Source organism: Gopherus flavomarginatus, chromosome 8 (genome assembly GCF_025201925.1).
Source record: "Gopherus flavomarginatus isolate rGopFla2 chromosome 8, rGopFla2.mat.asm, whole genome shotgun sequence".
In the NCBI taxonomy this organism is placed as follows: Eukaryota; Metazoa; Chordata; order Testudines; family Testudinidae; genus Gopherus; species Gopherus flavomarginatus.
In genome coordinates this window covers 101,533,043-101,555,056 of record NC_066624.1, presented here as the reverse complement: position 1 = coordinate 101,555,056, position 22,014 = coordinate 101,533,043, and the positions used below count along the sequence as shown (strand labels likewise).

At 42.0% G+C, this 22,014-nt stretch overlaps 1 protein-coding gene across 4 annotated transcripts in view; it reads right to left on the bottom strand.

Annotated features, from left to right (window-relative positions):
- NAALADL2 (N-acetylated alpha-linked acidic dipeptidase like 2) overlaps nucleotides 1-22,014 on the bottom strand; it is a 1,166,543-nt gene that overhangs the window by 480,183 nt on the left and 664,346 nt on the right. For all 4 annotated transcript variants that reach the window (XM_050965896.1, XM_050965898.1, XM_050965899.1 and 1 more), the window contains exon 8: nucleotides 1,153-1,296. In XM_050965896.1, coding sequence (XP_050821853.1) covers nucleotides 1,153-1,296 — 144 coding nt within the window. The remainder of the gene's footprint in view (nucleotides 1-1,152; nucleotides 1,297-22,014) is intronic.

Sequence of the window (22,014 nt, the reverse complement as noted above, 5' to 3'; positions counted from 1 at the left end):
CTTCAATGTGCTGTTGTTTTCTTTGGTCAGGCAACCTGCTTTCATCAACTCAGTTGGCATTTACTATTTGAGGTTTCAGTAATCAATATTTTAATAGAACTCATTACTTGCAATAGCCACACCACCTACATATACAAACAATACTGCAAATGGACTGGGTTACATAGATGAGACAATACAATGTGTGGCCTCGCTGTATTTTTCCTCTTATAAAAGATAGGCAAATGCAAAATAAAGATCAAGGGAGTATTTCTGTTTGAAATATGCAGTTCTCCTGGAAGGTTCTCTATGCTTATTCCTTCATTTAATCTCTATGCAGCATCCTTTCTGGCAGACTATAATTAACTATTTTTCTCAAATCAGTAATCAGTTTGTTAAGGCAACAATCTGCATGGGTATGATCTTTGTAGAGGCATTCTGAATGCATTCTCCCTTTTCTCCCAGCCCTACTCAACACATTCCTTTCTACTGCTTTTGTTGACAGAATGCAGCCATCTCCAGGTAAGACATATGGAAAAAGTCCCCTTAGATATGGACACAAATACACATTACTGATGTTTATTTTCTAGCAAACAGATACAAACTAAATAATATGAAAGATGGATCACCATTTAGAAATACTATGTATGTGCTGGAGGCAGAAATAAGATACAACCCATTGAATTAATATGGTAGTTCAAATGCTCCAACAAGACCTAACAAAGTGCACTGCATCACTAGCAACATCTCCAGGGTGATGATGCATAAAGTCAGAGGGATTTTCTAGTCAATAGCAGGAATTAAACTTTAATGCCTTGTACTAAGAGACTACATACTCCTGAAATGTGACTTATAAAAACTGAATCTCGGCAGATGCAGTGTTTGCTGAAGCTGAAACTTGGAAGCAATGCGAATATGGTTTCTGAAACTAATGCACAAAACGCCTTATTTTAAAAATGGCTCTTTTATAGTACTTCACAGAATTTTGTTTTCGCTCAGCCTCAACTTAGCAGATCTTTAGAGTATAATTTATGGGCTTTTTCATAGCATGTTCTTAAAAGGCTGCTAGCAGAACATACTTACAATCAGACAAACACTAAATTACACCCAATTACCCAGAATGTATTTGAAGTGCTTAAGCACCATTCCATAATGAATAGAAACCATCATCACCTGTCACAGGCAGTTTGAGAGGGATACACCCATCACTTTTGCTTCTGTTCTCAGGTAAAGAAACAAGTCTTTTGACTAGCAGTGCAGATATGGGTTGCACTAACAGTGATGTAAGGGTTGATCGGTTCTGTCTGTAGTTTCCATCTGAAAATGAACAAGAGAGAGCAAACAGCAATTCAGTAAATGAAAAATTAAAAAGGAAAATATTTCCAGAGTCTGCATAGGTCTTAAAACAGACAGTATACAGTTTATGATATAGCAGACTCACCCCTACAATGAAAAGTTTGATTTAGATTAGCAGCCATTACTCTGCACTTACATTAATGAAACAATTTTCAAGCTCTTCAGTGAAGTATACTACAAATACACAATATAGAATTTGGGAGAGTAATTTCTAAAGAAGTAAAAAAAAATCTCCTGTAGCACATATTAAATTGTCTGTGTGGTACAGATATGAAATGAGGGTGACATGTACTAAAAGGAATCAAAAAAGAAAAGAATTATTGGGATTCTATGGTTACTTTTGTTCAGTAAGGAATGAATGAGATGATACAATAGTATTAGAGGTGTAACGAGGCGGTGTGGCTCCCCTCCTCATCCGGGAGGGTCGAGCCCCGTCACTCACCCAGGGGGGCGGGGCCACCAAGCGGATGTCCCGCCCCTCAAAGGGTCAAGCGGCGACCCGGAAGGATAAAAGCCGGCCCTCAGCTGGGGCCCAGCCACCGGCAGGAGCAGACCTGTCAGCGGGAGCTCCTGACTGGGAAGCTGCTGAGGCTGCAGGCCGGTGTCCGGACTGGCCGGGGCCTCCTGACGCTCGCTATACCGAGGAGCTGCCAGAGCTTCCCTGCGCTGGCTATAACGAGGAACTGCCAGAGCTTCCCGGCGCCCGCTACCACGAGGAGCCGCCAGAACCGTCCCGCCTCTGCTGCGGCCCCGAGGACACCCTGGAACAGGCCTGGCCGGACTTCCCGGAGGAGCTGCAGGACTTGCCGCCGAGCCCTGGCTGTGAAGAGCCGCCGTGGTGGGACGTCCCCGAAGCGGGTCCCACGAACCAGGTAGGCTCGGAGGGGGATACTGGAAGTAGCCCGGGGGCAGCCGACCCGAGTCAGGCTGCAGATTTCCCGATACCCATGGCAGTGTGTTGCGGTCAGGATCCCCACTGACCACCTGCAGCGGTGATCACCGCTACTAGGGCCCCGGGCTGGAACACAGTGGAGTGGGTGGGCCTGCGTTCCCCCTGCCACCCGTCCACAGGTGGCAGAATCCCCCCCCCCCCTCGGCCTGAAGAGGCCAGCTAAATGGAGATAACTGTGTATTGGTGCCCCACCCAAACCTAGGGCTGGGCCCCCTTTGACTGTGCCACTGCTCGGTCCTGTCCCAAAGGGACCGAGTGACCCGCACCCTTGCCAGTCCATCCCTGAACCAAGAGGGCCGGAGCTGAGGTAACTGTGTATTGGTGCCCCGCCCAAACCAAGGGCTGGGCCCCCGTTGACTGTGCCGCCACCCAGTTCTATCCCCAGGGACCGAGCCACCCAGACGGTGGGCTACAGTTCCAAGGACCTAGACCCTCAGACGGCAGGTCGAGGCCGGTGTGGCTCCCCTCCTCATCTGGGAGGGTCGAGACCCGGCACTGCCCCCGCTTACAGAGGACAAAACAGACATTAAACACAATGCTGGATTCCAGAGCAAACAGATGCATAGAGAAATGCAAGCACAGTGCCAAACTGACTGGATTGTTTAGCTTTGCACAGATTTTTAAATGACACAAAAAATAGCAACATATAGCACTGGTGTTATTCAAGGAACAAAAAACCTACATTACCATACAGAGCGAGGCTTTCACAAGAATTCTGAAAATAAAACATACAAAGTAGACCAAACTGCACAGAACAATAGCCTCCTAAGTGTTCTACTCAGAGATCCTGACTTCTTGATGTGAGGAGAGCCAACATGCATATATCCCAAGCACAAAAATAAGGAATATATTCTTTCCTCTTTAAAGGCCAAAACCTGCTCATTTCATTGATGCAAATAGGAGTTTCATTTGACTAAACTGAACAGAATTTATCCTCTAAATGCAAGTATGTTTTTGTAATGTAGGGGTGAAGGTTCAGCTGTGGGATTTCTGCCTGATTTCTTATGGACTCATGCTGAGCAGATGTCAATGGGGGAAAGCTTACGTAAAAGCAAAATCCTGCAAATACAGCTACAAAGAACTTCGGAAGCAGTAGCACAAGCCTGGCCATATCAAAAGGTTCAAGGCAACTTTCAAAATCTCCCCCAAAATGACAGCAAAATTAATACACTTTGTGAGGTTGGAAGCCCAGAAGGGGGGAACAGTTGCAGTGAATTGATCCACGAGACAAGCTGGAACCTGAGCTCTCTCGTTTGAAGCCATAATGCAAGCCATTTGCGAAAGTAATGGGAAAGGAAAAATCTCTTAAAAGATTGATGCAGTAAAGGAGGAAATGACTGTTATGAGAACAAACAAAAAATATTTAACATTAAAAAGGTAGAGTGAGTGAAGCAGAAAAACTGATTATTTCACTAGGGGACAAATGCAAGATGCTTGAGGAGGAAAACTCCTGACTTAATAAAGGATTCTCAACATGCCCTGGAACAAAAAGACTGATGACCTGAAAAACAGTCTAGGTAAAATCATATTTGTTTAATTGGGGTCTTAGGATATGCTAAACCTCACAAACTGGAAGAATTTTCAGAATCCATGCACCAAAATGCCTTTCAGCTCAATGATAATGATTTGCCTATTACCAGGAGACATCCTGCAAGGAACTCACCTCTAAGAGCAACTAGGATCCACTGTTATGCAATTTCCAAACTCCCATGTACTGAAACTGGTTCTATAGGAAGCTAGAAAAGCCAGCAAAATCTGCTGTACCCCTGCCCAGACCACATAATTTCTAGTCTGGAAATCCAAAATAAGGGTAGATATTTGATGAGATTAAAAATAAACTCGGTGATAAAAAAAAAGTATCTGTTTAATCCAGCCTGGTTGAGGCTGGTGTGCAGTGCTTTACAACACCAAAAGACAGCTGGCTATTCCCTGTGATCTCCAAAATGCAGTCACAGGGTGTTGGACCCATCAAGAATCAATAATATGCACTCTAATCAAATTCTACAAAATTACTAACAAAAATCCTGTTAGTAAACTAGCACTGAATTAAATTCTACAAACATCTGCATGTATGCTTCCTTTGCAGACAGTGCTGGAAATACTAGAGGCTTTCCAAGGTTCCATAACTGGCCTTCACAAAAAGCTAGTGTATTTTGTTATAGAGAAGAACCTATAGTATGCCTAACGTACAGCAGAAACGCTCTCAGTCTGAGGAGGCTTGTAGAGTCCTGAAGCTAGCAAGGTAATGCTCAGTTATGTCTCTGAGGAGGCACAACCATGCTGTGGAGGGTAAAAGAGCACCATTCAAATAATAGAATCATAGAATATCAGGGTTGGAAGGGACCTCAGGAGGTCATCTAGTCCAACCCACTGCTCAAAGCAGGAACAATCCCCAACTAAATCATCCCACAGCCATAGGGCCCCTGGTTCACTCTCTGGGTTGTAGGCACCCAGTAAGAGGAATCACTGTCTAGGTTTCTACATATGAAGAAGATTTCTGATAGCAGAGAGCTTTTTAATCTACTGGACAAAGGCATAACAAAGTGCAGTAGCTGGAAGCAGAAGCTAGACCAGACCAGATGGTATTCACCCAAGAGTTCCGAAGGAACTCAAATGTGAAATTGCAGAACTACTAACTGCAGTTTGTAACCTATCATTTAAATCAGTTTCTGTACCAAATGACTGGAGGATAGCTAATGTGATGCCAATTTTTAGAAAGGGCTCCAGAGGTGATCTCGGCAATTACAGGGCTGTAAACCTGTACCAGGTAAACTGGTTGAAACTATAGTAAAGAACAAAATTGTGAGACACATATATGACCATAAGTTGTTGGGGAAGAGTCAACATGATTTTTTAAAGGGAAATCATGCCTCACCAATCTAAAAGAAATCTTTGAGGGAGTCAACAAACATGTGGACAAGGGGGATCCAGTAGGTATAGTGTGCTTAGATTTTCAGAAAGCCTTTGACAAGGTCCTTCACCAAAGGCTCTTAAACAAAGTAAGCTGTCCTGGGATAAGAGGGAAGGTCTTCTCATGGATTGATAACTGGTTAAAACAGAAACAAAGGGTAGAAATAAATGGATCAGTTTTCAGAATGGAGAGAGGTAAATAGTGGTGTCCCCCAGGGGTCTGTACTGGGACCAGTCCTATTCAACATATTCATAAATGATCTGGAAAAGGGGGTAAATAATAAGTTGGAAAAATCTACAAATGATGCAAAAATCCTCAAGATAGTTAAGTCCCAAGCAGACTGTGAAGAGCTACAGAAGGATCTCACAAAACTGGATGACTGGGCAACAAAATGGCAGATGGAATTCAATGTTGATAAATGCAAAGAAATGCACATTGGAAAACAATCTCAATTATACATATAAAACGATGGGGTCTAAATTAGCTGCTAACATTCAAGAAAGAGATGTTGGAATCATTGTGCATAGTTCTCTGAAAACATCTCCTCAATGTGCAACAGCAGTCAAAAAAGTGAACAGAATGTTGGGAACCATTAGGAAAGGAATAGATAATAAGACAGAAGATATCAAAATTACCTCTATATAAATCCATGGTACACCTACATCTTGAATACTGTGTGCAGATATAGTCGCCCCATCTTAAAAAAGATATATTGAAATTGGAAAATACTCAGAAAAGGGCAACAAAAATTATTAGGGGTATGGAACGGCTTCCGTATAAGGAGAGATTAATAAGACTGGGACTTATCAGCTTGGAAAAGAGACAACTAGGGAGAGAGATGATAAAAGTCTATAAAATCTTGGCTGGTGTGGAGCAAGTAAATAAGAGTGTTATTTACTCCTTCTCATAACACAAATTCAGACTACAGTAAGGTGCATTTTTTTAACAGTGGGGACATTAAGTACTGTTGGAACAACTTATCAAAATATTTGAGTGGTTTGTAGCTGTGTTGGTCCAAGGCTACTAGAAAGAGGAGGTGGGTGAGGTGATATCTTTTATTAGGTCAACTTCTGACTGCTACTTACAACTCCAAATATGCTAAAGAGCTCTGCAGAAGGACTTAAGAAAAACTCAGCAACCATCTCCTGCACCTCAGATCTCTTTCTTCTTTGATGCGAGTATGATGTCTGCCAAAGAGGTTCATTGATGAGTTTTTTAGGTGGTTGAGGAGCCCAATTCATGCCCTGCATATCTTCCCACAGAAGTGACAGGTGTGATCTTGAAGGAGACAATAATTGTTGGCTTTAGTGTTGTGCCATCTGTCTCCTGAGCATGTCTGTTCTCCTCAAAGTGGGTTGTGGCTTGTGGCTTGTGGCTTGGTGTATGGTGTGTCACCACTGTGTTTTATTCTGTGCCAAGTCCTCCCAGTTTGTTGGGTTGATGCCTTCCTATTTAAGGTGTTTTTTAAGTACATCCTTGAAGCGCTTCCACTGCCCTCCATGAACCCTTCTTCCCTGACTTAACTGAGAGAAGAGTAGTTGCTTCAGGAGGCATGTGTCAGGCACACATACACAGTGACCAGCCCAGCGGAATTGATGTTTCATGCCCTGTGCTTCTACACTGCTGACGTTGGCTGCAGAGAGAATGCTGATGTTAATACGTCGGTCTTCCTAGATGATCCTGAGAATCCTCCTGAGGCAGCGCTGCCGGAACCCTCCAGAAGCTTGAGCTGTAAGTTACCCAGGTCTCACATCCATACAGAAGTGTAGGGATAACAACTGCCTTGTAAACCAATATCTTGGTGCCTGTTTGCAGATCCCTATCATTGAAGACTCCTCTGAGCAGTCTTCCAAAGGATTTGCTGACACAGCGGATCCTGTATTTGATTTCTGTGTCAATGCTGGCTGTTTGGGAGAGTTAGCTGCCAAGGTATGGAAAATGGTCCACATTTTCCAGGGGTTTTCCACTGATGGTGATTAGTAGAGTACAAAGTGTAGTTTGTGCAGGTGAGGGCTAGTACCTTGATTTTCCTGATGTTGAGACAGAGAGGCATCTGCAAAAAAATTTAGGGCACTTTGCAGGTCGGCCTCTGTGTGTGCAAAGATGATGCAGTCATCTGCATACTGAAGATCAGAGATGCCAATTCTTGTGAACTTAGATTTTGTCTGGAGACGTCGGAGATTGAGGAGTTGACCATCCATACAATACTCAATCTCAATTCTGTCAGGAAAGCAGTTACTGATGAGGATCAGGATAAGGATCACAGCAAGGTAAATGGAGAAGAGTGTTGGAGACACAGCCCTGCTTGACACCAGTGCAAATGATGAATGGTTTGGTCTCTGAGCTGTTGCAGAGAATGGTGGCAGTCATCCCATCCTAGAGTAGTCTGATAATGGAAATTAATTTCTGTGGACAGCCAAACCTACAAAATGCTTTCCATAGGACATCATGACTGATAGAGTCAAAGGCCTTGGTTAGGTTGATAAATGCCAAGAACAGTTCCTGGTTTTGCTCTCTGAACTTCTCCTGAATCTCTCGTGCCACGAAGATCATGTTCATTGAGCCTTGGGATGGCCTGAAGCCACACTGTGATTCAGGGAGAAGTTCCTTGGCCAGGAGAAGGAGGCATATTCACTGATGACCGTGGCATATTGGTTGTGTGCTGAGCTTGAGCTGAAGAATTATGAGACACTCGTTGATCCCCACGGGAAGCTCCAAAAGCTGACTGGCGATCTTATTTTTGATGGCAAAGCCAATCCCGTGAACAGCTCTCTCTTCAGGTGGTGTTCCTTTCCAAAAGAAGGTGTAGCCACCCCCATCGGTCCGGCGGGTCTCACTAAGGGCTGCAATGTGAATGTTAAGTCTTGCCAATTCTCTGGCAATTGTGGCAGTTCTTCTTTCTGGGCATTCACTGTGCTGAGAGTCCATAAGGATGCAGACATTCCAGGTGGAGAAATTCATTGTCTTATATCTCTTATTTTGGCTGCACTATTGAGTGATACCACAGACTGCAACCATCTAGTCAGAAAAGTGTGAGACAGCCTATGTTTGGGGCACCTTTTTCAGCCCCCTCCGCATATGGGTTGAGCAGAAGGGATCCTGAAAAGCCCTGCTCTGTCACAGCTGCTGCTGTTGAAATGCATTTCTGTTTCATCTAAGCACAAGATAACCGTCACATGGCTGCCGTCTCCATGCAGATTTGTGATTGAAGACTCCCAGAGATTGCTGGGCCTGTCTTCACCACCACTCATCCGTCACTGCAGGGCTTTGTATGGGTGTGAGCCCTTTGGCAGAGGCCAGCACGTGAAATCTTTTCATGTAGGGAAACAGGGGCTCAAGCGGTAACCACACGAGACTTGACAGGAGGAAAATCCCAACCCAATGGCAAAGGAATCCAAGAGAACCAGGGACCTCCCTCCTGCTGCAGCCCTCATCCGTCTTCACAGCCACAGAGTACTACAAGGTCCTCTTATGCGCCCAATTCACTGTTGGGGTCTTGCACCTCACATATACCAGAAGGAAGCACTGCAGACAAGAAATCAGCTCATGCTCTCACATGCTGAAAGGAAAAAAAATATCAGGAAACCTACCTGGAGCTCATGCAGGAAATCGAAAACAACAGAAGTTGGTCCAATAAAAGATATTCCCTCACCCAGTAAGGATGTGACACATTCTCCACCAGAAGTCTTTAAATCAAGATTGGATGTTTTCTCTAAAAGATACGTGCTACCAGAAGTGATGTACTTGATGCAGGAACCACTGTATGAAATTCTATGGCATGTGCAATGCAACAGGTCAGACTAGATGATCATAATGGTTTCTTCCAGCCCTAAAATCTATGCCCCTAGAGGGAACGAGTGACTTAGTGGTCAAGAATGAAAATGAGGGACAGAAATGTCACCTTGAGGATATCCATGTTTACTTAAATGTACAAGTAGTAAGCAACTGAAACAAAGGCACATGCAATAACAAAAAGGACTACTACCTCACAATTAATTACAAATTAAATATGACTTGAATGGGAATAAACTGTTTAAATATATTCATATTATATATATTAAATATATTAACATAATTAGAATAATGTGCCAGGAATTTGAATACTTCTGACATATCTGATAAATGATGAAGAACAAGGGAAAGGGATGTTTGAATAAATGAACTCATGAAGGACAACCAACATACTAGAAATATAAACTTTATAAATGGACATCCAATCCTAATGTTGTAATTACTTTGCCAAGAAAGGCACACTGAGGAAAGGATCTGTAAATGCTGTTCTACTAAGTTTCTTTTCGCAACATCCTTCATTATGATGTGGCAATAGCAAATTCCTGGCACATTATTCTAATTATGTTAATAGTGCTTAATGTATAAACCCCTTCATGAGACCTAATGAACACCACTGAAGTTACTAAAAATAGAGGAAAAGGAAAACATCATTTTAATCTCAAATGCTACACCCCAACTTGAAATTTCATGTATTGGATGGGATTTACAAAGGGTCTTAAAAGAGTTAGGTACTCAGGCTAGGATTTTAAAAGGAGCCTAATGCAGTTGGGTGCCCAAATCTCATGCGGTTTCAATGGGAAATGGATACTTAGAGCCCTTAAAACCTTTGAAAATCCCACTCTTCTCATGGGACTGTACCTATAGGGAGGGAAGGGATAGCTCAGTGGTTTGAGCATTGGCCTGCTAAACCCAGAGTTGTGAGTTCAATCCTTGAAGGGGCCATTTAGGGATCTAAGGCAAAAATCTGTCTGGGGATTGGTCCTGCTTTGAGCAAGGGGTTCTACTAAATGATCTCCTGAGGTCCCTTCCAGTCCTGATATTCTATGACTAAAGACAAAGATTACAGATGCTGGGCCATATTCTGCTCTCAAATCATAGTAACCGTGGAGTAACTCCAGTGAAACCTATGGAGTTGTGATAAATTTATACTGTTGTAACAAAGAGCAGAATATATAGTCCATGTAGCCAATCAGTGTTAAAAACAATTTGCAGTCCACACATGAATTTAGCAAATTAACTGCTTGCTTTAAGGGAGCTAACCAGCTGAGTATGAGTAAAGTTTGCAAGCTCAACCCTGTATCTTATGGAATCCAAATCCTAAAGCCTTTGGGCAAGCAAAACTCCCACTGACATCAAAACTTAATTTAAAAAAAATGAACTCAAACAATAATTTGTATCATTTGCTTTATTCCTGATGAGAAGTAAAGATTTTAAGGCCCGAAGAGATGATTAGAACATCTAGTCTGACCTTCCATACAACACAGGCCATTGAACTTCATCCTGTTGCACCATTATGATTCAAATGTGGGTTCTTTTCCTAGTTGTTTAACATGCTGTATCACTTTTTACAAATAACAGCATCCTTGTATCTCAGTTTCCATATCTGTCAAATGGGGATAACAGTTTGTCCCTATTTTCCAGGGGTGTTGAGCGACTTAATTCATTAGAGTTTGTACCGTGCTATAACGTCCTTGGAAAGTTGCCATTGTGAGAATATAATAATTACACTTCTACAGCACCTTCCATTAAATTCTTTATGCATCCACGTGCAAGCATAATCTTTCACACTGTCCTTGGAATAAAGAATCATAGGGAGAAGGGGGAAGTGCAAAAAATCTAAGAGGGACTGGGAAAGATTATGGACTTTTTTTACCCTCCTAACCACAGCATATTATTTTATCCCTAATTTCTTATTTTAATATTTCCTGATTATTTTTAAATACAGAGGAGTGTGTGGTGCAGGAATTATTTTGTGTTTGTTTTGATCCAGGTCCAGTGCACAGAAAAAGGGAGGACGGTATTACTATATGTTGCCATTTCTGTTTATTCAAGTCACCCTCTATAACGATCAGATCAAGCAAAAGAAAGTCAATAAACAAATGTGGCCCAAAATGTATTCTATTATTGACAAAATTCAGTAAAATAATTCCCCTTTTATGCCCTAAAATACTATTTTAATGATCTAAAATATATTTGAAAAAAGATTAACTGCGACTGAACACCGGTCCATAATTGTACATACATCTTTGACTTTCTGGTGCATTAATAATAAAATGGTATTCGTTTTGAAATATCTGAAGTGCATGCCTCATTAAATTTTCACCTAAAGCTTAATGGAAATTTGACAAAGTTTTATGTTGAGAACAGATACCCCAAGCAGGACTTTATAGCACACTACAAAAATTAAATTATGGCATAAAAAACAGAATAAAGTGTGTTTTGTTGAGTAAGAGGTTCTCTCCTGTTAATCCCCTTGACTGAAGAGTTAGTTCAGTGCATTTCCTTTGGTGATACAGATGTGTGTATTCTTAGCATTGCATGTGACCGCACTCTGACAAACACTTGATCTTGCACTAAGCCTGATGAAAATGTACCCGCTGTAGGTGAGAATCTCTGGCACTTACAGAAGTGCTCTTTCAACAGAAATTCACCTCATTTTTTTCTGATTCATTCAACACTTGGTGTGCCATCCTGGCTGCTTATTGTATTAATCATGATTGTTTCAGTTACCTTGTCTTTCTCCCACCCTGCCTCCCTATCTTCATTGTATCCATCTGTTGTTTCTAACTGTATGCTGAGAAAGGAATGAACTGTCATTATTAGGTATGTACAGTGCTTAGCATAATGGGATCCCAATCCCAGATTAGGGCCTCTCGGAGAGACAAGGACTTTATTATGATATAAATCATAATAATTCTGCTCTGCAACCCCTGTTCTCAAACCCTCAGTGACGACTATTTACTTTCTGTCACAGCAAGCACTATTCCTAATATTGATGTGATTCTGCCTACCTGTCATCCTCTGTATTAATGCTGATGGAAGAAAACAAGTTGCGCTGTTCAGTTGTGGGAGAGGAGATCAATTAATGTGTGAAAGGTTGTTAGATCCCTTCTACACCTTTAGAGTTGAGAAGCTCTGTGAAAACCACGTATCTTCTCCACAAACAGAGGTCTGGAGGCCATCCATGTTTCTCTCCCTGGACAGATATAGCCCAGCAGATGGGATGTCAGTCCCCCAACCCATGTCTCAAATACGGAGAGTTCCATGGAAGTGGGTGTCGTGCAGTATGCATGTAAGGGGTGAGGTATATCAGAGGAAGAAGGTCATTTTGTGGGCATACTTGAAGGGACTGCAACTTGAAGACTACCTTATAGTGGTGGAAGGAGAAAATAACTTGAAGGTGGAAGGTGTCCTGGGAGGTATAGACTAAGGCCTGGTCTACACTGGGGAGGGGGGGGGGATTGCTCTAAGACACGCAACTTCAGCTATGAGAATAGTGTAGTTGAAGTCGACGTATCTTAGATCGAATTAAAATTACTTACTTCGCATTCTCGCAGCGCTGGATTGACGGCCGCGGCACCCCTGTCAACTTTGCTTCCGCCTCTCGTACTGCTGGAGTTCAGCAGTAGACGGGAGAGTGATTGGGGATTGATTTACCGCATCTACACTACACGCAATAAATCAATCCCTGATAGATCGATCGCTACCCGCTGATCTGGCAGGTAGTGTAGATGTACCCTAAGTAGTTGAGCATGCATGGGAAAACGTACCCCTGGTATAGGAGAATACTACATTAGGAAGGAGTGCTCCCTGGAACAGATGACTATGGAGCACAGCTGGTCACAAGCAACCTCCCCTACTATTTTCATTCATTTCCTAATGAAATAAGCACAACTTAAAGAGCCTAGTAATGTGTGTCAACTCAGGAGTATTCTGTTTTCCTACCACTATCATTATTGGTAAGTGAAGGCAGAACACCACTTATTGGTCTTTGTAAAAAAGGTCCAAAACTCTGAGATTCTGTAAGCAGGGTTTTAGTGAATTCACATGACTACAGGAATTGGGGTTTGGAGAAAACCATAAAATATCACCAGACTCTTGAAAAAATTGTGTTGGCAACACCATGTGTGTTTGTTTATATACTTTCACGTTGATTTGATTTTTTTTTTTTTTGGTGGTGGTGAGGGGGTGGAATTCATCTTGGTTTACACTAATTGAGAGCGTCCCTTTAAACAAATGCTACTTTTGTTCTTAAAAACAAAACAAAACAAACAAAAACACCAAACAGGAGCACTTTGCAAGATTGGAACCCATGTCTCTAGAGGGAAAAGAATCTTGCATGATGGTCACTGTCATTTCATCCCCCGTCCCCACCCCCAACAAATCTGCTCAACCATAGAAAAGAAAAACGTCACTCTGTCTCTTAGTACAAATCGCTTGGTCTTAATACCCTCTTAATGTATTATAAAAACACTGTCAGTCTTGTTTCTTTTTACGTTAAATGGAACTGAAAGAAACATTTATTTTGCAAAGGCAAAACCACTGATACATGTTGAGGCAAAAGCACATTCCAGCTGCTGCACCTGCTCTCTCCCCACCTGCATTCCTTCCCCCGCACCCGCTGTAGAATATTTAATAAAATAAAATGCAAAAAAAATCTTTTCACAATGTTTTTATCACGTTATATCCCCCTTTCCACTCAGCTTGTTATAGTCACTTATCATTAAAATGACACAAACGTGGCTGAAATAAAGCAAAATTAAGAAATGTTTCTTCTAGGCCAATAGACTTGGTAAGTCAAGAATTTCCACCTCACAAATATCCCAGAGTTTTGTTAAATATTTAAATGAAAAAAGGAAATACAGACTTGGCTACAGTGAACAAAAGGGAAACAATCAGTAGGAAAATCATTTCCTTTTCCATACAATAGATGGAAAAGGAACTCCAGTAGCTGAAGGAGTTAATTATTTCATAAGAAATAAAAGTCCAAACTAACTAAAGAAAGGTACTTCTTTGATCTGATTGTGAATATGAACTTGGCCACTACCACTTGAACCAAAAGAGAATCTCTATTGACTGTCAGCAGTATAGGCCTATGATATATACTTGAGCAGTTTGTATTCTATCTTGTAGATGGAATTGGTAGACATATACACTAGCAAATTCATCAAAATATACACAGTTCTATAAGACTTGATAAGAAGAAAAATTATTATAGTAATTAGCCCCCAAAAATCATGAGTTATGACTATGTAACGATGTCTACAAACCCTCTACTGAACACACACAGAGGGGGGAGGAGACTGTGACATACCAGGGTACTATCCAGACCAGTGGTGGGCAACCCACGGGCCACCAGTTTGTTTACATTTGCACGGCTGCCCGCAGCTCCCAGTGGCCGCAGTTTGCCGTTCCTGGCCAATAGGAACTGTGGAAAGCGACACGGCTGTGTGTAATTGCAGCCTGCTGGCTACACTTGGATTACACTGTACTCTCACCATCCTTGGTTATACTGCAGTGTGACCGCAAAACACTCCCAGTTTCAGATTGCCCCCAGAAATATATGCCCTGTACTGCCCTGCCCAGCCCTCTCCTAGACAGCACACATAATTTAAGTCTGTTACTCCTTTAAGGAAATAATATGTCAATTTATTATCTCAAATAGTTATTCAAACACTTCAGTTTAAACACTCTGAATCAGATAAAACAGTAAAACAAGATTATTAACTCCAAAGAGATAGATTTTAAGTGAGTACAAGTAATGAGGCATAAAAGTCAGAAATGGTTACAAGAAAAACAAAGATAAGATGTTTACTAATGCCTAACTTAAACTTTATTAGAGTCAAGCACATTTTTCACCACCTGCTCAGCAGATTACTGACCAAACTATCAGGTCAGGACACTTTGCCTCCCCCCCTGCTGCCAAGTCCAATGACTACTTAAAGTTTTCCTTTCAGGTGCACTGAATGCAATGAGCAGGAAGAGAGAAAGAGGTATCATGAGGTGTTTGGCCCTCCTTTTTACAGTTTCAGCTCCCCTCTTGAAAACCAGTCCCTGCTGTGCACCAGGAGACCAAGAGTCTGTGCAGAAGGATTTTCCCTGCAGGCTCTTTCTCACTTATTTTAGCTTTCTTCATTTCCCTCCCTGCTAAATTACTCTGTTTACTGCATTAATTCAAATTAAGCAGATCACACATTCCTTAGTTTAGGACAGACCTGTTTGCCAGTGTCTGTTTGGGCAGAGCTGTGGGGTTTGGAACATATGTAAATACCACCATACAGTAGGGTTGCCAACTTTCTAATCTCACAAAACCAAATGCCCTCACCAGACCTCTTCTCTGAGGCCTCGTCCCCACTCGCTCCATCCTCCATCCTCTATCATTCGCTTTCCTCCACCTTCACTCACTCATTTTCACTGAGTAAAGGGTTGGGGTGCGAGAGGGACTGAGGGCTCCACTGGAGGTGCAGGCTTTGGGGTGGGGCCAGGGATGAGGGGTTAGGGTGCAGGAGGGGGCCAACAGGTTCGGAGTGTGTGAGGGGGCTCTGGGCTGAGGCTGGATGTTGTGGTGTGGGGGGGCATGGGTTCTGGGCTGGGGGTGCAGGCTTCAGGTTGGGCCAGAAATGAGGGGTTTAGGGTGCGGAAGGGGGCTCCAGTGGGGGCGGTGAGGGCTCCAGCTGGAGGTGAGGGCTCTGGGGTGGGGCTGGGGATGAGGGGTTTGGGGTGCAGGAAGGGGATCCAGGCTCTGGCCAAGGATCTTGGAGTGCAGGAGGCGGTAAGGGCTGGCTTCAGGAGGAGTGCAGGCTCCAGGAGGCACTTACCTGAGGTGGCTCCAGGGAAGTGGCCGGCATGTCCCTCAGTTCCTAGGCGCAGGGTTGGCCAGGTGGCTCTGTACACTGCTTCCACCCATAGGCACTGCCCCTGCAGCTCCCATTCGCCATGGTTTCTGGCCAATAGGAACTGTGGCGCCAGCACTTGGGGCAGGGACAGCACATGGAGCCCCCGTGGCTGGCCCTCCACCTAGAAGCCAAGAGATATGTCGCTGCTTCTGAGGAGCCACACAGAGTTGGGTAGGGAGCCTGCCTGTGCCACCAACTGGACTTTTAATGCCCCAGTCAGCCTTTTAAGCTTATTTAAGTGCAGCCTGCCAGCAACAGTCCAGTTAAAACTCTGGCTTCCACCAGCCTCAGTTACCACTTGCAGGGTGACCCAACACACCCCCATTCCCAGATTTTCTCAAAATACATGTGTTCTGCACTGACCAGCCCCCTCCTGGACAGTTCAGATATTAGAGGCCCGTTGCCCCATAAGGTGTCAATATACAACAGTTTGCTACTTTAATTAGAGTTACCAACAAATTCAGTTTAAACACAATACTAGATTAGTTTTGATTAAAGAATAAATCTTTAAGTGCAAAGAGATAGATTTTAGGTAAGAACAAGTACAAGGTATTAAAGTTAGAAATGGTTACAAAAGATGAGGAATCAAGTTTGACCAGTAGAAATGGGATAAAACAGTCTGTCTCCATCAGCAAATAGCTTTCCAAAAGCCAAAGGCATCTGGAAGGGAGAAGACTGAGGTCCTGCACCAGCCACCTGGGAGTTGTCCTGTTGACATCAAGTATCTATCTCATATAGGTACCTTTAACTGTCTCTATTTCCAGAATTCAGTTTGCCCACTAATGCTCTGGGAAAAGACTATAGTCCTGTCTGTCCTTCACTTCACCTTTGCAGAGTCAACTCCTACTGTGAACAATAACTGAACTGAAAGCTGAGCAAAGATCTGGTGATAAGTAACACACAGACTTTCTTTTGGGTGACAACCCAAATCAGTCAACTGACCACATCCTGAAACTCGATGTCTACAATACCCGCTGGATCGGCGGGTAGTGATCAATCTATGAGGAATTGATGTATTGTGTCTCGTCTAGATGTGATATATTGATCCCCAAATGCGCTCCCCATTGACACCGGAACTCCACCAGGGTGAGAGGTGGAAGCGGAGTCGATGGGGGAGCAGCCGCCGTCGATCCCATGCTACGAGGACGCGAAGTAAGTCAATCTAAGATACGTCAACTTCAGCTACGCTATTTTCGTAGCTGAAGTTGCATATCTTAGATCAATCCCGCACCCCCCCATATAGACCAGGCCGAAGTGTACACACTTGTGTATGTGCACTAAAGATTGTCTCAGAGCTACTGTGAGCCTTTGTTTTGGAACAAGTTTCAGTCAAGATTGTTGTAAAATATGTTTAAAACTGAACAAGTTAACTGTTAACTAAGATTATAGACCACTGTGCACATGTCTACTATAGTTAATGGTTTCACACTGCCTTTTAAGTTTTAGCTATATAGAGACATAAAATGAGACTAAGCATGCAAGTTTTCTAAATTGTACTCAATCTATACAATCTGTCATAAGTGTAGGAGTTTATTTTAGGTATTTCCAAATTCCAATCAGATCCTGGGGCTAATATCATTTATTGGGAAATAGGTAACTAGGATCGGCTAGTGTACATTCATTTGAAAGGAAACCTTGATAAACTGGCAAATACTTAACCAAATGTTCTTGTGACCAAGCTATGAAGTGCTGTTCCTCTGTTGTATTAGCAGCACTAAAGTTGATAACTAATCGGTACAACTGAGGTCCTGGTCTGAGAGACAGTCAAAAATCTAAAAAAGTCACTTTCCAAAGACAGTAATTGAGTATAAGTGCTATTTTCTAATGTGGTTGTGGGATTTGATTCTGAAAACCTGAATGGTTAAATCGACCAATTTTCTAATTTGTGTTAGTCAAATCATAGTTCAATAACACTTTTGCCTTCTTATATTCTATACTATTAATTGCTGTTAAGGACATTTAAGAAACTCTGCAAAACTAATTTCAATTGTTTCTTTAGTTGAGCAATCAAAATTAAAAGACCTCTAAAAAGGTGGTCTGGGTAATCAATTAAGCAGTTGTTTAATGAAGGAATGATTTATACCTTATCTTTCTTTAAAAAGTTAAAGATTTTAGTAATATAAATAAATTATAAAATTTCACATTTATGTAAATTGCTTTTCACATGCAAAGGACTTTTCCAAATTTCCCAAATGTGGCCACTGATTTGCGTTGTACAACTTGAGACCCTTTTGGACTGATTTCAAGAGATGCTTAGCATCTGTAAATTTCACTGAAATGTGGGTGCTCAACACTCTTAGAAAAAAAAAATCAGGCCCAAGACGTCTCCTTTGGGGCACTGAAAAATCAGTGACCTCTTTAAAAATGCTGACCACAGTACATTACACACACTGTGATCGTGTTACACGCATCTTAAATTGGTTACAACACAACATTAAGGATTGTGCACAAAAGAAAATAAATTCTTACTTAAAACATTAATGCTGCCCATTGTCCCAAATCACCTTCTGTTGCACAAATATCAGGGCTGGCTCTAGGCACCAGCATTCGAAGCATGTGCTTGGCGTGGCACTCCGTTTTTTATTTTTAGTTTTTTTGCTTCGGCGGCAGCACTCCGGCTTTTTTTTTTTTGCTTCGGCGGTGGGAGTCCAGCTTTTTTTTTTTTTTTCTGCTTGGGGCAGCAAAAAACCTGGAGCCGGCCCTGACAAATATTTATTTATAATAAAATATTCCTAACGCAAAATTGTGTCATGATGGAAATACTACCTGACATGGCATCATAAAATGTACTACAGTAGGAATTAATTGGTATTTCGCTCAGAACAGTTTGGAAATGTTATTGCTCATGCTCAGGATTATGGTTTTGAATGAAATTTTTATCTATTAAACATTTCTTATTTTTTCCCAGAACACCCAGTGATTAGTTCAGGAATTATATGTTTGCAAAGCATGTATCTCAAATGTAGCTGCCTTTGTGCCCCTAGAGAACAGACCCCTGAACTGTGCTATGTCCTTCAAAAATACGAATCAAATTTACCTACCAAGTTTGACTGCGATAGCTTTTTACACTGAAATACCGTAGGCCATTTTGACTGAAAGTACCAAGTGGATTATAAGGTTTTTCTTCAACTTCATTAAAAAGCATTCTTTGTGTAAGATCCATTTGGGTGTCTCTCGACTGCTTGTGTGCACTGGAGCCAATTCTTCCATACCATAACCCCACATGAGTGTTTGTGTCCATGATTAATTTAGCTCACCGTACTGATATGGAAACACATCCATTCCCATGGAATCTATCACTCTTCTTTTACTATAAGTCTGGATCATTCCCTTAAGTGTTCTTTGGAAGTGAGAACTTTGAAAACATAAAATGACACCATAAGAATAAGAAACCAAACAAGAGACACAAAAAACATTCACTTTATAATTTATTCCTACCAGGATATTCCGTGCTCGTAAAATTGGAATGATTGACCATCTGCAAGCTGTAACCCTTTATATATTCACAAGCTAAATGCCGAGGCAGCTCTCAGCAGTGCAAGCTTCCTTGCTTGGCTTTTTATTGATAATATTCCCTTTTAATCCTGAAGGCTGTGTGTGTGTGTGTGAGATGATTCGTTCAGTATCTTGTTATGGAAAGCAGTAACTTTACATTTTTATAAGGCGAGGAAAAATTAGCCAGGGTGATTTGTCCGTAAAGAGCTTTTTTAAAAACAAACAAACAAAAAATCAACATAGCACAGTCACTACATGTGTCTACCCATTCATACCACCCCAAGTTGCTGACCATGCATTCATTGCTGGAGGAAGTTTTAATCTTGGCTGGGAATATTTCATATCAGCTGGAGTAATTTTTTTATTCAGTGTTGAGATGTTATTTATGAATGAAGCCCTTCTGAGGGTGAACAATGTTAGAATGCATAAAATATAGAACTGCCCTCTTCTCTACCTCTCTTCCCCAGTAAATTAATACTGCTATCTGTTCCACACACAAGTCTTGGCTTGGGTGGATCTGACTAGGGTGACTGTTCCCTATCTAGCTGCAGCACACCAGAATGAAATAACAATGATAATAATGCTCCAGCTGTAGATTTCAAAGTGCTTTGCAAAGGTGGGCAAGTGTCATTATCCCCATTTTACAGATAGGGTAACCGAGATGCAGCATAGCTAAGTGTATTGCCTTCCCTCAGGCTTCCCACTGGTCCTGGGAACCACACAGGGAAAGATGGTGTGTGGGAGAGGAGCAGGCAGCTCCTGTATTATCTGCACATGCCCTGTAGAGGTCACTGGAGCAAAATAACACAGCCTCTAGGTTTCCTTCCCCTTTGCATCATGGATCAACCATAAAGGATGGTTCTCAGAGTAGCCACCGGCTGCAGGAGCTCTGTCAGCCGGGGTCCTTTGAGATTACAGTTTCAGATAAGGGGGTACCACAGACATAAGGCTCCATGTGGATGACCTTTAATTCTTGCTGAGCCCCTAGGGTATGAGTGACTCTTAGGGTATCCATGAAGTTGATGGGCTGGCCCTCTGGCCACTTGAGTGAAGGGAGAAATCCTGCCTTTTCCTAGGAGTGCTCAGATACCCTGGCGACAGGCACTGTGTAAGAATCAGTGGAATAACTCCTTCCTGCAGGAGAGGGTGATCAGGCCAATGGGTGGCAAAATAACTGCCCTGCTTATGGTTTAGTAAGTTTACAGCAGCCAGAATCTGCATTTGGAACACACTTCACATCTTTAAATGAGTGTTCTGTTATGAACAAGAAAGCAATATTATGTACCACCTGATTTATTATTATTAAAAATAATAAAAATCTTATAACACACTATAAGGAAATGGAATGGAAATATAAAATCTTTAGGAAAACAGTGATTGTGATAGCTTTAGGATATCAGTGATTCAGAATCTCTCACGTCCAGTATCTATGTTGCAGAAAATGCAAAATAAAGTTGCATGTGCTACCTGTAGTATGGTACGTGTAACCTATAAAAAAATATGTATTAAATGATTTATTCCTCCATACAAGTTTGAAAACCACAAAGCTATGCTTCGCTAGATAGTACCATGCCCCTGACATGAGGTGACTTATTTTGGGCCTTGGTCTTGGTCTTGCCCTTGCCCTTCTTTGGATGTCATTCCAGAAGCTATTCATTGCTTTAATAACCTTTGATGCCCTGTACTTCACTTTCCCTCAGCTTTTTTCCTCTCTTTTAATCTAATCTAGTTAAATCTTGATTTGGGAGAAAGTGCCAAGTGCCCTTACATTTTCATTATAAGGAACTGACTCTATGATCTTCAGACAGGACAAACTTCTTACATAAGGGATAAAGGATTTGGTACTTATTTGGAAGACTGATCAGAAGTCATATTTATGTAACAGCTGTGTCGTGGCTTATGGGAAATGAACTGATAATTTCAGTCCAGTTCCTATAGAATGGATGTCCATATCACACACAAAAAAACCAAAAACATCATCACCACCACCACCAGAACAGGCGCACACTGTCAGCCCAAGTAAATATGAACACTAATTTATTCTCTTGCCCCTGGATGTGGTCACTCTAGGCCAGGGCTGGGACAATTTGTCAGTAAAACTTTCATTGCCTATGAAATAAAATGATGTCTTATAGCTGTTCCGTGAATTAACAAGGGACACCATCCTTAAGGATTTCAATCCCTGTTTACAATCTGGAGCATTTCATATGTACTAAAATTCCCTTTTAGAATTTACTTTTTTAGAAGTGGTTATTACATTATGTACCCCTCCTGTGTAATAATCTAATATTCTGATTATCAGGTAACAAATCTGTAGAAGAGGCATGCTGTATTGCAGTACAATAAGGTACAGAACAACATAGACATCGTATTCCTCCTCCTCTTTGTTTCTTTACTATAGTAACGAATGTCAAGTCATTTTTGCTTCGGCTTGGTCTACACTGCTATGTCAGTCATGGGTGTGAAAAAACCAGACTCCTGAACAACATAGCTATGCAGACCTAACCCCCAGTGTAGCCACAGCTATGTCGACAGAAGAATGCTTCTGTTGATGTAGCTAACTTTGTCCAGGGATTTGGTGTTCCTACACAGACAGAAAAAACCCTTCTACTGCATAGGCTGCTTCTACATCA